The sequence below is a fragment of the Eurytemora carolleeae genome, unplaced genomic scaffold (genome assembly GCF_000591075.1).
Source record: "Eurytemora carolleeae unplaced genomic scaffold, Eaff_2.0 scaffold692, whole genome shotgun sequence".
In the NCBI taxonomy this organism is placed as follows: domain Eukaryota; kingdom Metazoa; phylum Arthropoda; class Copepoda; order Calanoida; family Temoridae; genus Eurytemora; species Eurytemora carolleeae.
In genome coordinates this window covers 48438-63407 of record NW_019396739.1, presented here as the reverse complement: position 1 = coordinate 63407, position 14970 = coordinate 48438, and the positions used below count along the sequence as shown (strand labels likewise).

Here is a 14970-nt window from a genome sequence, read left to right as displayed (position 1 = left end):
TTTAATTTTAAGAGACACTGAATTCGATAGGAGAGTCTCTTTAATTTCAGAGACACTTGATATACTTAGGAGAGTCTCTTTAATTGCAGAAACACTTGATATACTTAGGAGAGTCTCTTTAATTGCAGAGACACTTGATATATTTAGGAGAGTCTCTTTAATAGCAGAAACACTTGCTATACTTAGGAGAGTCTCTTTAATTGCAGAGACACTTGATATACTTAGGAGAGTCTCTTTAATTGCAGAGACACTTGCTATACTTAGGAGAGTCTCTTTAATTGCAGAGACACTTGATATACTTAGGAGAGTCTCTTTAATTGCAGAGACACTTGCTATACTGAGGAGAGTTTCTTTAATGAAAGAAGTAACCGAAAACATTTAAAGAACCTCTTAAAAAAAAGAATCTCTTAAACCTCTTAAAGTGTCTATGTCCGGCAACGTACAGAAAACAGCTACCATGGGTCGAGGGGAACCGACGGAGTGCGTTATGAACAGATTTAAAATAAAGTTTTAACCTCAGGGCTGCTGGTCCTCCATGAGGAGAGGAGGCTGGTCCTCCAGGAGGAGAGGAGGATGGTCCTCCAGGAGGAGAGGAGGATGGTCCTCCAGGAGGAGGGGAGGATGGATGATGTAAGGCAGGGTTCCTTAAAAATAGTTCTTTACCTCATTCTGAAATCCGCAAGTCGATTTCACAGAGAAACCAGATTTGAAAATAATCAAATTTGAAAGAGAAAAACAATGGATAGCTTATTCATTCTTGATCAGACTACGGTACCTCAGTGATTCGGACAAGGAGGGTCACTTGAAATTCCCTTTACATGAAGTGTTTCCTTTAAAACTTTATATGAGCAAAAAAGCTGGAGTTATCCCTTTTTTTCTAACTTAAAATTGATCATTTTCACTATTGAAGTAAGTTGTGCGTTTATGTCCAGCTAAAAAATGGAAATTGCCAAAATTCAACAAGCTTAAAGTGAATCGGACTTTTGTACACTCGATCCCATTGGCTAAACCTCTAATACGCCCCTGAACTGTGAGGAACCCTGGATATCAGGGTTGAGAGAAGATTGGAGGGTAGAGGAGAGGAACTACTTCTCCTGTGTCCAGTAGAACCTGGAGATCAAGTCTCCAACACACTCTGGAAATGTCGGGGATGCTTTGGTTCATCTCAGTTCAAGGTACCCCCGCCCTCTCTTCTTTAGTTTTAAGGTTCCCCTATCTCTTTCTGTAAGGTTATAGGCACCTCTTTCCTTTCATTTAGATATTATAATTCCCCCCCCCCCCCACCTCGTGATTTTTTTTTTTAAATAAAGCTCTTCGCTTATATAAATATATTTGTATACTCAGGCAAGGCATGAAACATTATGGGATTCTGAAATATATATTCAATGTTTTAATTTGAAGCTGATTCTTTAAATATATTTGGATGTATATATATATATAGCCGTGGTAGCTGGCCAAACGGTTGTACCAAATGGGCTGACATTTTTTGAGGGAAGTTTAGAATACCACGGTGGTAACAGGCTAAAGAAATAATCTTTTTTTCAAAAATCGAAATTTTTTTTATCAAAATTTTTTTTCTAGTTTCATATATTTTACCTTACCTAAGGTTGAGGGAAACTATCTGTTCATTGGGGCAGTATAAATCTAAAAACAAGTTTTTGTCTGGAAATAATGATATTTTGCTGATTTCTACATACAGGGAAAAATTAACATGTTCATGTATTCAAATCACGTGGTGCAACCTTAGCTGAAAATTTTTTAATCGTGAATATCGAGATCAATGCTTTAATCTTCTCTGTTTATCAATTTACTTACATTAAAATATCCAGTAAAGTGTCTAAAATGCAACCAATCATGGCGTGTCGAATGTAGAAACCGAGCCAATCAGAAGCTGAGAAATATTGCGCGAAATCAATGAGAGAACTCTCATTGGTCGTTATCCAGCAGGGATATTCAAAATAGAGGATTAAGCTGAAATCAAAAGTGTCCTCAGTGAAAATCAAGATTAAGTAATCGGGATTAATGGTATCCATAATTAAATGCAAGAGTTTTCAGCTCTGGTAAACCTTGGAGTCAAATGCTTTTTGCAATTCTAAAGATCGAAAACCTTCGTTTATAAAAATCAAAGATTATTTATCATAATTTTTCATAAAATCACTAGTTAATTGAGTTGAAAGGGAGTCCTAAAACATGTGCATACAGTGGTCGTCAGAATTAGATGGAAAAAGACTCACAAATTGATTTTATTACTTTTTCACATTTTTCTAAAGAGAAATTACCCTTAATATGTATTTTGTAATGCTAGTGTAATCTCAAGGGACCCTCAATGCAAACTTGGCAATTTCCGATTCACAACGGTACCCTTAATACGTTTATCTGAATTATCACAAATAACCACTTTTAAACCTAGAAAAACGACAATATTTTACTTATTTTTGATCAGATAAGTGTTTCAAGGGTACAGTTTTGATCAGATAAGTGTTTCAAGGGTACAGTTTTGATCAGATAAGTGTTTCAAGGGTACAGTTTTGATCAGATAAGTGTTTCAAGGGTACAGTTTTGATCAGATAAGTGTTTCAAGGGTACAGTTTTGAATCTGGCATTGCCATCTTTGCATGGAGGATCTCTTGAAATTAAGGTGACCGTCCCTTTAATTAACGATTTTTCTTTAAAAGTATAAAAAGTATTAAAAGTATAAAAAGTATAAAAATACAAAAATAAAAATGTATAATTTAGGAAATATCGGTTGCTACACAGGAGGGAATTCTGAAAAATCCTCTCTTCATACAATCCAGGTATTTTTACAGTCACGATCAATTCACAATGTTACCCTTTAAACCTTTCACTGATCATCGAGGACAGAGAACTCAGTTTATTTATCTTTAAAATGTCGTAAAATTGGAGTGTACGATAGCGCACTGTGTGAGCTGAACGCGAATGACGTCACATTTATTTCTGGAAAATCTGAAATATAGAAAGTATCTGAATAATAATATTCCTTAATTATAAACAGCTTGCAAAAAAAGATAAATAAGGAAAAGTCTGTCATCCTTTTAAAATCAAAGGTTTTAAACCTTTAAACCTTTAAACCTTTAAATGGGGGAGTATCGCCGTAGTTTTTCAAATAATACGAGTGTGATAAAACATTTTCAAAAAAGCTCTTTTAACCTGAATGTTTTTTTGAATCCGAAAAATTATGCAGATTTTTTCTTTAATGAAACAAAAAAAAATGTTTATGTAGGATTGTGTTCACATTTCTTTAGGTTTCAAGTAGTGAGAGAACAGTCGAGTTACAATTTAAAAATTCAAGGAAACCCAAATAGTTTAAAACTATACTTCAATAAAAGTTTATAAATTTTAAATTACAAAACTTAAGAAAGAATCAGTATACAAGAAAATGATTAAAATTTAGATTTTTAGCTTTAAGTCTTTGTTGGAAAAGAAAAAAGGTTTTAATTAAACAAAACATTTGCTTCGGAAGTAAACTTTAAAAAGAGTTACTTTATATTCGGTTAAAAATATATAAGTTCAAAGAGTTTTTATATATTTGGTATGAATCGGACTGTCAGAGTTTTAATATATTTGGTTTGGATCACGTAAAATTTTTAAATAAATTTGGTTTGGATCAGGTTTAGAGAGTTTAATTAGGTTAGGTTTAGATCAGGTTTAGAGATTTTAAATATATTTGGTTTGGATCAGGTTTAGATTTGATATATTTGGTTTGGAAATTGGATCTGTTTCAGATGCTTTAAATATTTGCCTTTGGTTTGGATCAGATTTTGATTTCAATATATTTTGTTTAAATCAGGTTAGGAGTTTGAATATATTTGGGTTGGACCTGGTCTAAAGAGTTTAAATATGTTTGGTTTGGATCAGGTTTAGACATTTTAAATATATTTGGTTTGGATCAGGTTTAGACATTTTAAATATATTTGGTTTGGATCACGTCAAAATTTTAAATAAATTTGGTTTGGATCAGGTTTAGAGAGTTTAAATTAATTTGGTTTGGATGAGATTTTGATTTTGATATATTTGGTTTGGATCAGGTTTAGAGTTTAAATATATTTCGTTTAAATCAGGTTAGGAGTTTGAATATATTTGGTTTGGATTAGGTTTAAGAAATATTGTGCAGCTACATATATATATACTGGGTGTCCCACATCATATCGGATCGTTATTTGCTCTAAACTACGGTTTTCGCGACTAATCGGAAATTTTAATTAATTAATCATTTTAAAATAATGTATAAAGGCCAATGTAATAATTTTGTAGAAGAAAATACTAGGTTTTTGAGTATTATGTTCATATTTTTGGCTCTAAAGCGTGGAGATAATCCGATATGATATGGGACGCTCTGTATATAGTTTGAAAATATTGTTGGAATATTTGGTTTGGATTGTAGGAGTTGAAAGTATAGATTCTGGTGAATATTTCTGTTTAGTGAATAACAGCACAGTGCCCCGTCTTCGATATAATTTAGCAGTTCAAGGTACTTATACAGGGTTACCCACAATGTATGAGACTTTAATGACGACCTGAAACTCTTTGAATATAATTCAATAGGTGGGTTGAGTTTGTTCTTTTATATACTCTTTTAAAAGTACAACAAATGATTTTGCAGAGAAAAAAAGCAAGATACAGTTGCATGATTGTTAGAAACAAAACAGATGATAAAATACATACAGTCGTCTTTCAAGTGTCATCCTTTGTGGCAAACCCTGTATATAACAAAAAAATGAATACATGGTCTTTTTATAGATTTATATTTCTTATTGAAACATTAATATTGTACTCTAAAGTTAAAAGGAGCTGTACATGTAATTTCAAGTTACCCCCGTTTATAGAAATGTACATCTGATTTACAACGGTAATCATAAACCTTTTTTCATCGAAATTGGGAAATCCGTATTTTTCTGGCTAAAAATTGAGTGATAAAGTGTACGATGTAAAGAGCATCTTCACATGGAAAAGGCCACATAATCGAAGGCACTTAATTTTCATCAGATATCTCAGTTCAAGGATGTAATGTAATGAAAGTTATTTCGGAGGTGTTCGCATCTTTTGTACTGCGGTAATGTAAACATAAGACGGATGTCGAAGCCGGACATGGGATCCATCTTTCACATAAAAAATCAATGAAATATTCTGGTCATAGGAAAATATTATTTGAATTATCAAAATTATCAAAATTTAATGCTTTCAACCTCCTCGGATACTAAATGAACAATGATGCATCTATTATTGTTTACAAATTCCGCCCAAAGAGAACTGGTTTCAATATGTACGCAGAGTATACACGACAGCAATTAACTTTCCTTGCATTACACCCTGTTCTCAGTTCAAGGATTACCAGACAAAGTTTAAAAGGGTATAATTGTGCATCGAATATGCAACTATACAGTTAAACGGTAACTTTATAATTAGGTGTACAGTCCATTTAAAAATAGTAATATAAGTACATCTATATATAAATTTGGCTTGTCTGTCTGTTTGTCTGTCTGTCTGTCTGTCTGTCTGTCTGTCTGTCTGTTTGTATCCAATAAACGTCAAAACGGCTGAACTGATCGGGCCCAAATTTTTTGTGGGACATCTGGGGACCCCAGGGAAGGTTTATGAATGATTGAAATTTAAAATATTTGTCTCCATCAAAATGCGATCTTCATTAAATTTTTTAAAATTTTGAAAATCCACGAAATTTTTTGTGAAAATCCGCGAATTATTTTTGTTTTGTTTTACGATGTACACAAAGAGAACATTTTCACAATTAATTTAGAAGATGGGCGCGAAGCGCCCTCTAAGGCTAGTAAATATAAAAGCTAGCAAACTTTATATTTCCACTTTGATGCATATACATGTATTCAGCTGTTCTAAGCTAATTTGACACAAGGTTATAATGCAAAGAAAGTTAATTGCTGTCGCGTATACTCTGCGTACATATTGAAACCAGTTCTCTTTGGGCGGAATTTGTAAACATGAATAGATGCACCAGTGTTCGTTTAGTGTCCGAGGGGGTTAAAAGCATTAAATTTGATAATTTTGATAATTCACATACTAGTTTCCTTTGACCAGAATATTTCATTGATTTTTTATGTGAAAGATGGGATCCCATGTAAGGCTTCGACATCCGTCTTGTGTTTACATTACCGCCCAGAGACAGTACACTGCAGTACAAAAGATGCGTACACTTCTGAAATAACTTTCCTTGCATTACATCCTTGATTTGGCAGAAAAGTTTATAAAATACAATAATTTGTTCATTTTCTAAATGCTAGTATGTATTTTTAATGTTCTATAAAGTTGTTCTAGTTCTCAATCTCAAGTTAGTTGAAGCCTTGACCGCATTAAAAATACCAAAGTGCAAAATGCTAAAACTTTTATTGTGGCGTCAGAGAGAGTTAGATAATCGCATATATTGGAGAAATGTCAGCAAACGGAATCGATGCAATAGTTTAAAACTCTATGTTCTTCACATTGAAGAGGTTTTTTAAAGAAAAGGCAAGGAATATAGAGGTCAGATATTATTTATTTGTAATCCTTTGATTAAGCATTTTTTCTGTTTTATATATGATTTATTCCTATCTTTTGTCATCCAAAGGATTGAGTTAACTATACTCTTCACAGGAATCCCAAGTGTTCATGCTCTTACGCATAAATCTATCAGTTTTTCTCTAATTACTCTTTTTCAACTAAATCTAAAATCAAGCGCATAGTATGATTGGGTCAGTAATGTAAAACCAAGGTCCAAGGGGTTGTAAAAACTTCAAAGTCGACTTGCAGTATATTTGGGAAATTTAAGCAGTATTTTCATAGCTGCCTGGTTCTCTATAGCTTGGGTATCTTGAGGTCAGAACCCAACAGGAATAATTGAAATTGAGGATAATGCACTCAACTTTAACAGTTGTCACAGTGAATATCGAAATCAATTGTGGTATATTAGCACTTTCCAACACAAAACCTTAAACCTCAGACTAAATTCTGAGCTGGCTATGAACTCTTTAAAGGACGCACTAAGTCAAACTCAATATTAAACTCAAATCCCAAAGTTTTGACAGTTAAAATATTACGTATTCAAAAGTTCGAAGCTTTTGTAAAATGAAAATATTTAAATACATCTCAATATTACGGAGATTTTATCCAGACTCCTGAGGACAACCCTTCATTTAGAATATTAGCTAAAAAGAGATTGTTCGCGAAATTTGAACAAATCAGTAAAAATACAGCAATCATCATTCTTATCTCTATGCGCAGATGGCAATGCTCGATTTACAACAGTACTCTTGAAATCTTAATCTGATCAAAAATGTGGAAGATAAAGTCGTTTTTCTGATTCGAAAATTGTTCAATCCCGAATCCTGATAATTTTTTCAGTCTTTCTTATACAAGCAAGAAATGCGCAAGTCATTTTTGCAGAGAAGCCACAAATCAAAATAAATAGTTTTTAAAATAAAAATATGGAAATCTAATTCATACTTGATCAGACAAAGCTTTAAAGGGTACCGTTGTGAATGGCATTGCCATCTTTGCATGGAGGGTGACAAATTACACTGTCAGTCACTTTAAAATTTCTTATTTCAGATGTAACCTCCCCTCCGGGCCAACCCTTAATTATGGCATTCGATTCAAGGTTAGTTCAAAAACGTTTTTATAAAATAAAATCTTGAAATTTTCAACTATTTTTATATTTATATTTGTGTAAATTAGAAAGTAATATTAAATAAATTTTTCGTTATTCTTGTTTATATATTATTTTATAATGTTCCCAATTTTTAAATTTTCAATTTTTGAAGTTTACAGGTTCAAAAGTTTACTGTTTCAAATTGAAGAAAGCAACTGAGTTTTTTCCACTAACTCTGATTATCTAAACTCGTAGACCATGATATTTCAAACTATAAGTTCTGTTAGATCGAATAGTCTAGGTATGAAATATTTAAGATTTGCACTATCAGGTTGCAAAGATAAAGGAAGTATAAAATATAAAGGTTTGTGGCAAAATTTCATTTCTTTACTTGGTCCCAAATTATTTGTAAAGTTGACAATAAGCTTAGATCCCAACAATTGGAAGTGTTGCAGTGACAAAGAGAAAAGATTGAGTCTAGGTTGTAAGAAATGTAAATTATAAAATGTCTATTTAAATTAATATTTCTCAATTAAAAAATTTACAATTTCGATAATGGACCTCTCACACACTGGTTTCACCTTCTATATTTGATCTGGTAGAATTCATAGTTTAAAATATCCGATGCAATGCCGAAATATTTGCGACGCACCATAGTTTCAGTAGAAGTAAATATTTCCATTTACTGATAGCGCCGCTTGAAGGATTTATAACTCTGATTGGATAATGAGCTAGATAGAAAGATAGATGTTACCAGATGTTACCGCCATACTATTTCTATTGGTTCAGAATAGACAACAAACACATGACTGAACCCTGATTGGATCAGGCGCTAATGGACTTGGCATACAGGAGTGGACGAGTGTTCAGTTTCTTTGGAAATTATAAATTTGATGTATGAAATAATGAAATTACATAGTTTTTTTTGTGCAGGAGTGTTTTACTATCCTGGATTCCTCCTTCTAATTTGAACTTTGCTCCTGTTAATCATTATATTGTGCAAATAAAACAGGTAATTAAGGTAATTAAGGGACTATTGACTCATTTATTGTAACCTTTAATTAAAAAAAAAGAGAGGCACGCAAGATTCACAACAGTACCCTTCTAGCATTTTTCTGAAACATCCTGAGAAAGATATCGTCAATTTTCTAGTTTAATAACTATGTCTGCCAATTTCCACCAATGGTTCCGAAGCAGAAGTTCGCATCACTTGACAGAGAAACCACAGTTAAAAATAATCAACTTCTAAAAAGATGATGGATATCTCATTCATTGATGATCCGATAATGCTCTAAATATCACAGTATTGAAACAGACAATGACATTTATTCTAAAAATGGAAACTGCGTCTTATCTTTTCTAAAGTCCCTTTCTTCAGTTGGATAATTTTATACTTCCGTTTCTTCAGTTGTGGATTATGTTATACTTCCGTTTCTTCAGTTGGATTATTTTATACTTCCCTTTCTTCAGTTGGATTATTTTATACTTCCCTTTCTTCAGTTGGATTATTTTATACTTCCGTTTCTTCAGTAGGTGATTATTTTATACTTTTCTCTAGAAATTGTTTTATTGATTACAATAATCAATACGCCATTTCTGGAAGATGACAAAAATAATGATTCTTTAGTTGGATTATTTTATACTTCCCTTTCTTCAGTTGGTGATTATTTTATACTTTTCTCCAGAAATTGTTTTATTGATTACAATAATCAATACGTCATTTCTGGAAGATGACAAATATAATGTTTTGCACTTAAACATTTTAAACTCTTTTTTCCTCCAATATTTCTGAGAGGTTTCTGAGTTTCTGGTTAAAACTATTTAATGGGATCTAGATTACTACAAGCAAACTGCAGTCTTACATTTTTTTTACAATTAAAGTTTATTTTTGTAGCTAGTACAGTTAGTTTTGAGGCAACAATAATTTTCTTTGTGAAGGCAAAAATATGTATCATCTAAAAAATATCTATCATTAAGTCAGTCAAGAAAAATATTTCTTCATACACCCTTTATTTCTTAATAATATCATAAATTATATATGTATTATGTATATTATATTTTTTTTGCAGGGAGAATCTTTAGAATGGACTGAATTCAATTCAGTTAGCACACAGGTATTATTTAATATATCAAATTTCATTCTCTTATTTTTTTTTTGAAAAAAATTTTTTTTTAGCTTTTTTTTGAAAGTATTGTACCAGTTGGAAAACATTAATTTCTATTTTTAAATGGACATCCGACCAAAACTAAATAAAATATTTCTTGATAAAAAAATGAACGTGCCTTCCTCAAAGTTTACATCATTCATCATCATTTTAATATCGGACAAAGGTTTCAATATAATTATAATATCGGACAGAAGTTTAAATATAATTATAATATCGGACAAAGGTTTAAATATAATTATAATATCGGACAAAGGTTTAAATATAATTAAAATATCGGACAAAGGTTTAAATATAACTATAATATCGGAAAAAAGTTCAAATATAATTATAATATCGGACAAAGGTTTAAATATAATTATAATATCGGACAAAGGTTTAAATATAATTATAATATCGAACAAAGGTTTAAATATAATTATAATATCGGACAAAAGTTCAAATATAATTATAAAATCGGACAAAAGTTCAAATATAATTATAATATCGGACATCGGTTTAAATATAATAATAATATTGGACAACGGTTTAAATGTAATTATAATATCGGACAAAAGTTCAAATATAATTATAATATCGGACAAAAGTTTAAAAAGTACCGTTTATAAAGTGTTACTTCATATTACGCCTAAAGTCCCTTTAAAATGCTTCTATCAAATATTGTCTGGTGTCCCTTTAATTATTTAATTTTCTTTTAGAACCAGTTTCTTTAACTAAATATTTCTCTTTAAGAATGCAGAACCTGACTATAAAGTGGAGAATCTGATTCCCTTTACAGTTTACTCATTCAGAATATCAGCTGTAAACAGGTTTAGTAATATTCCCTTTATAGTTTACTCATTCAGAATATCAGCTGTAAACAGGTTTATTAATATTCCCTTTACAGTTTACTCATTCAGAATATCAGCTGTAAACAGGTTTAGTAATATTCCCTTTACAGTTTAATCAATGAGAATATCAGCTGTAAACATATTAATATTTCCTTTACAGTTTACTCATTTAGAATATAAGCTGTAAACAGGTTTAGTAATATTCCCTTTGCAGTTTACTCATTCAGAATGTCAGCTGTAAACAGGTTAATATTCCCTTTACAAGTTACTCATTCAGAATATCAGCTGTAAACAGGTTTAGTAATATTCCCTTTACAGTTTACTCATTCAGAATATCAGCTGTAAACAGGTTAACCCTTTACAGTTTACTCATTCAGAATATCAGCTGTAAACAGGTTTAGTAATATTCCCTTTACAGTTTGCTCATCCAGAATATCAGCTGTAAACAGGTTTATCAATATTCCCTTTACAGTTTAATCATTCAGAATATCAGCTGTAAACAGATTTATTAATATTCCCTTTACAGTTTACTCATTCAGAATATCAGCTGTAAACAGGATTACTAATATTCCCTTTACAGTTTACTCATTTAGAATATCAGCTGTAAACAGGTTAATATTCCCTTTACAGTTTACTCAATGAGAATATCAGCTGTAAACATATTAATATTTCCTTTACAGTTTACTCATTTAGAATATCAGCCGTAAACAGGTTAATATTCCCTTTACAGTTTACTCATTCGGAATATCAGCTGTTAACAGGTTGTTTTTTTCTTTTAAAACCTAATTCATACTTTTCAACTGCATGTTGTATCTGCTTTCTTTTTTCCATTCTCCTAGTTTCTCTATGTGCATATTTCATTTCTCTCTAAAAATCTAGTGTCAAACAAAATTTTATTTTTATTAAAACATCAAATACATATAAACATATACCTTAATGGCGGTTTATTTAAATAGTTCTACTTTTTATTTATGGCGAGCACTCCCTTTAAATATTATATTTGTGCAGGATAGGAATCTCGGATCCTAGTCCACCGTCATATTTCATGATGACCGGCAGAGAACTACCGACAGGTTAGATACAGGGTGTACCAATGAAAATGAGAATTACAAGATGGCTTTTCCACCTTCTTTGTTTTGGAATTATACACGGGCAGCCGTAGTACATTTGAACTTCCGAGTCGTTTGAACCTTTCCGGTCCCAGTTTGTACTGTACCTAGCTCTATGGACAGGACTAGCCGGTGAAACAAGGTTGACGCGGTCAGACTTTATGCTTTATATAGGTTGAATTTACTTTTCCTAAAGAAATCTGAAGGGGAATGTCCACATTTTCATACAAAAGACTTAGGTTTTACAGATTTCTCTCTGATTATTTTTGCATGCAGGTCTGATTTTGGCCTCAGTTTTTAAATAAAAAAATTGGGGAACAAATTTTCCCTAATTTTTCGTGCATTTTTTGGACATTTTTTCAAAAACTTATTATGTTATGTCTTATTTGCATATGTTGGTTGGGTGTCAAAAGTCATCAACCTTTGGGTCGGGAAAATCAATAATTGACTCTAAAATGCAGTTTCACCCTTGTCCTGATGCCATCTTATTGTTCCTAAATTCCTGTCCTAATCCTTTATTTTTGTTCCTAATTATTAATTTTTTTTTCCTAAAAAATCTTGCCCGCCCCCCTTCACTTAAATCCTGTATCCGCCCCTGGATAGATTAAAGATTGATAGATAGATATATAGATATATAGATTGATGGATTGAAGATGGTTAGATAGATAGATTCAAGATGGATAGATAGATAGATTGAAGATGGATAGATAGATAGATTGAAGATGGATAGATAGATAGATTGTAGATGGATAGATAGATATATTGTAGATGGATAGATAGAAAGATTGAAGATGGATAGATAGATATATTGAAGATGGATAGATAGATAGATGGTAGATGAATAGATAGATAGATTGTAGATGGATAGATAGATAGATTGAAGATGGATAGATAGATAGATTGAAGATGGATAGATAGATGATAGATGAATAGATATTGTAGATAAATAGATAGATAGATTGAAGATGGATAGATAGATAGATTGAAGATAAATAGATAGATAGATAGATAGATAGATAGATAGTAGATAGATAGATAGATATATAAGTGAGTTAAGCAAAATATTATGTATTCCTCTTTCAAAACTTATAAAACTCATTTCAGGCAGATGTAATGTATGGAGGGCGAGCAAACTTTTTAAAATTGTATTTTAAATATATTTTATTTTTTATTTTTCTTTCCAGAATATTTCTAGAAGAATTGTAACAAACAAATCGATGAAACCATTAATTTTATGATATAGAAACACTTTCAATAATTTTATAATAAGAATCCACAGATAAAAAGATCTAGAATTGTTGATCACCCTGTCGGCTTCTCACCCTGTCGGCTTATCACCCTGTCGGCTTCTCACCCAGTCGGCTTATCACCCTGTCGGCTTCTCAAAGAAGGCTTTAGACTCGAATAACAATGTCTAGAAGTTTGAATGAAAACCAAGAAATGGTTTAAAACTAAAAGTTGAGTTTTTCAGATAAGTTTCCTAATTAATTTTCTAATATCTTTTGTTGCAAAGTTTTCGTCAATAAAAGTTTTCTTTATTTGTAAACTTTAATCTTTAATATTTGCAAGAAATGAATATGTTTAAATTCATTCTCAAGATTTAAGAAAAGGACAAAGAAAATAGAATAATGATAGAACGGGCGCTAGCTTTAGAGCACACAAAAAGGGCGGGAGTAGAAGGAAAAGGGGGAAAGGTGAGAGGGGGGAAACGCAGGAGAATTGGAAGAAGGTTGGAGAAGGGGGAGTGGAGAAGGAGGTTGTAAAAGGTGAATACGCTCCTGTGAAAGTTTGCTAATTATGAAAAATGAAATAAGGAAAAACAACAAAATTTTGTTTTTATTTTTACATGAATCTTCCTTTTTAATAAATAATTAAGAAACTCCATATTATTCAGTTCTAACCATTTTTAGCGCATTAGTTTAAATGCTTTTTATTAGGCGAGTCTTTGCGTAAAACTTATATTTTTAACACATAATCATCAACGTTCGACATATTCGTTTATTATTTACTGAAGAATCTGTACCATCGAATCAATATCTTTCAAAAAGGAGAAATATATATAATAAAAAACAAGGCTTTAAGGGCGAAGCGCACATCTTCTATTTCAATTGTGAACATTTTCTCTTTGTATACATTTTAAAACAAAAATTGCGGATTTTATCAAATAAATTTAGTGATTTTCAACATTTAATGAAAATGGAATTTTGTTGGATGCAAATTTTTCAAATTTGGGCCCGATCGATTTAGCCGTTTTGACGTTCGTTGGATACAAACAAACAGACAAGCAAAGTATATATATTTGAGTGTCTGACGGTAATAAAACTCGTTCATTGACTCTAAATTGACAGTATCGATTGTGTGCGATCAGCGATAAGCCGGCTCTTATGCGCACAATCTAATTTTTGCCCATCTATTCATCGATCCATCTATTCGAAATTTATTTTTAAAACTTTAATAAATTTCAATTTAAAGCTTCTATATTGCCACGTCCCTCCAATATGTTTTCTCTTATGGTTTGAATATTTAGGTTTAAATTTTGTATTTGTGATTTATTCTTCTAGTGTGAGACTCTCATATTCTACACAACACAATATTGAATTCAAGATCCTAGATCGCAATAAGAATATATACATAATACTAGCTTGGGAACCCAGCTTTGCCTGGAGAGTTCCATATAACATGCACAGTCAACCAACTTAACTTTTTAAACCAGACTAAAAACATTCCAGTGTTTCAAATTGGATGATGAGTTAAACTTAAACAAACGTTACATACACTGTACACTGTACATACACTGTACACTTTACACTTTCCACTGCTTTGTTTAAGATGATCGAAAATTGTGAATATAATAATATCAAGTGTACTGCATATTATTGGCTGCAATTCTTATTTACAACTATTTAACCTAGGTAAACCAAAGATAGAAGTTGCATCATCCCTCACTTATCATTCCATCTTTGTTTCTTGGTCACCACCTCCCCAGGTATATATACTGCTTTTATATTATTACTAGGACCCGACGTTGCCCATGAAAAAAAATAAAATTTTTATATAACGTTAATTTTTTTTTATGTTTTTGTTTCTTGTTCTGAATGTTTATATTTTTTGTTATTAAAATGTTGATATATCTTTATATATATTTTACGATGATATTGGATTACTTAAAGTAGACAGAAAGAGAAGGTCAAATTTATGCGACCTCGTAGCTCCTCATAGTCTTGATTTTACGCACAAGCTTATGCATGACA

The 14970-nt window shown here is 31.5% G+C and overlaps 1 protein-coding gene across 1 annotated transcript in view; it reads left to right on the top strand.

The window, feature by feature from the left end:
- Positions 1-1045: 1045 nt before the first annotated feature.
- Positions 1046-14970, top strand: part of LOC111707995 (protein sidekick-1) — a 28656-nt gene continuing 14731 nt past the window's right edge. Inside the window, exons 1-10 of the mRNA XM_023481211.1 lie at positions 1046-1175; positions 2737-2795; positions 3264-3310; positions 4403-4489; positions 7576-7624; positions 8549-8627; positions 9685-9729; positions 10513-10589; positions 11619-11683; positions 14632-14705. Coding sequence (XP_023336979.1) covers positions 7608-7624; positions 8549-8627; positions 9685-9729; positions 10513-10589; positions 11619-11683; positions 14632-14705 — 357 coding nt within the window. The 5' untranslated portion in view covers positions 1046-1175; positions 2737-2795; positions 3264-3310; positions 4403-4489; positions 7576-7607. The remainder of the gene's footprint in view (positions 1176-2736; positions 2796-3263; positions 3311-4402; positions 4490-7575; positions 7625-8548; positions 8628-9684; positions 9730-10512; positions 10590-11618; positions 11684-14631; positions 14706-14970) is intronic.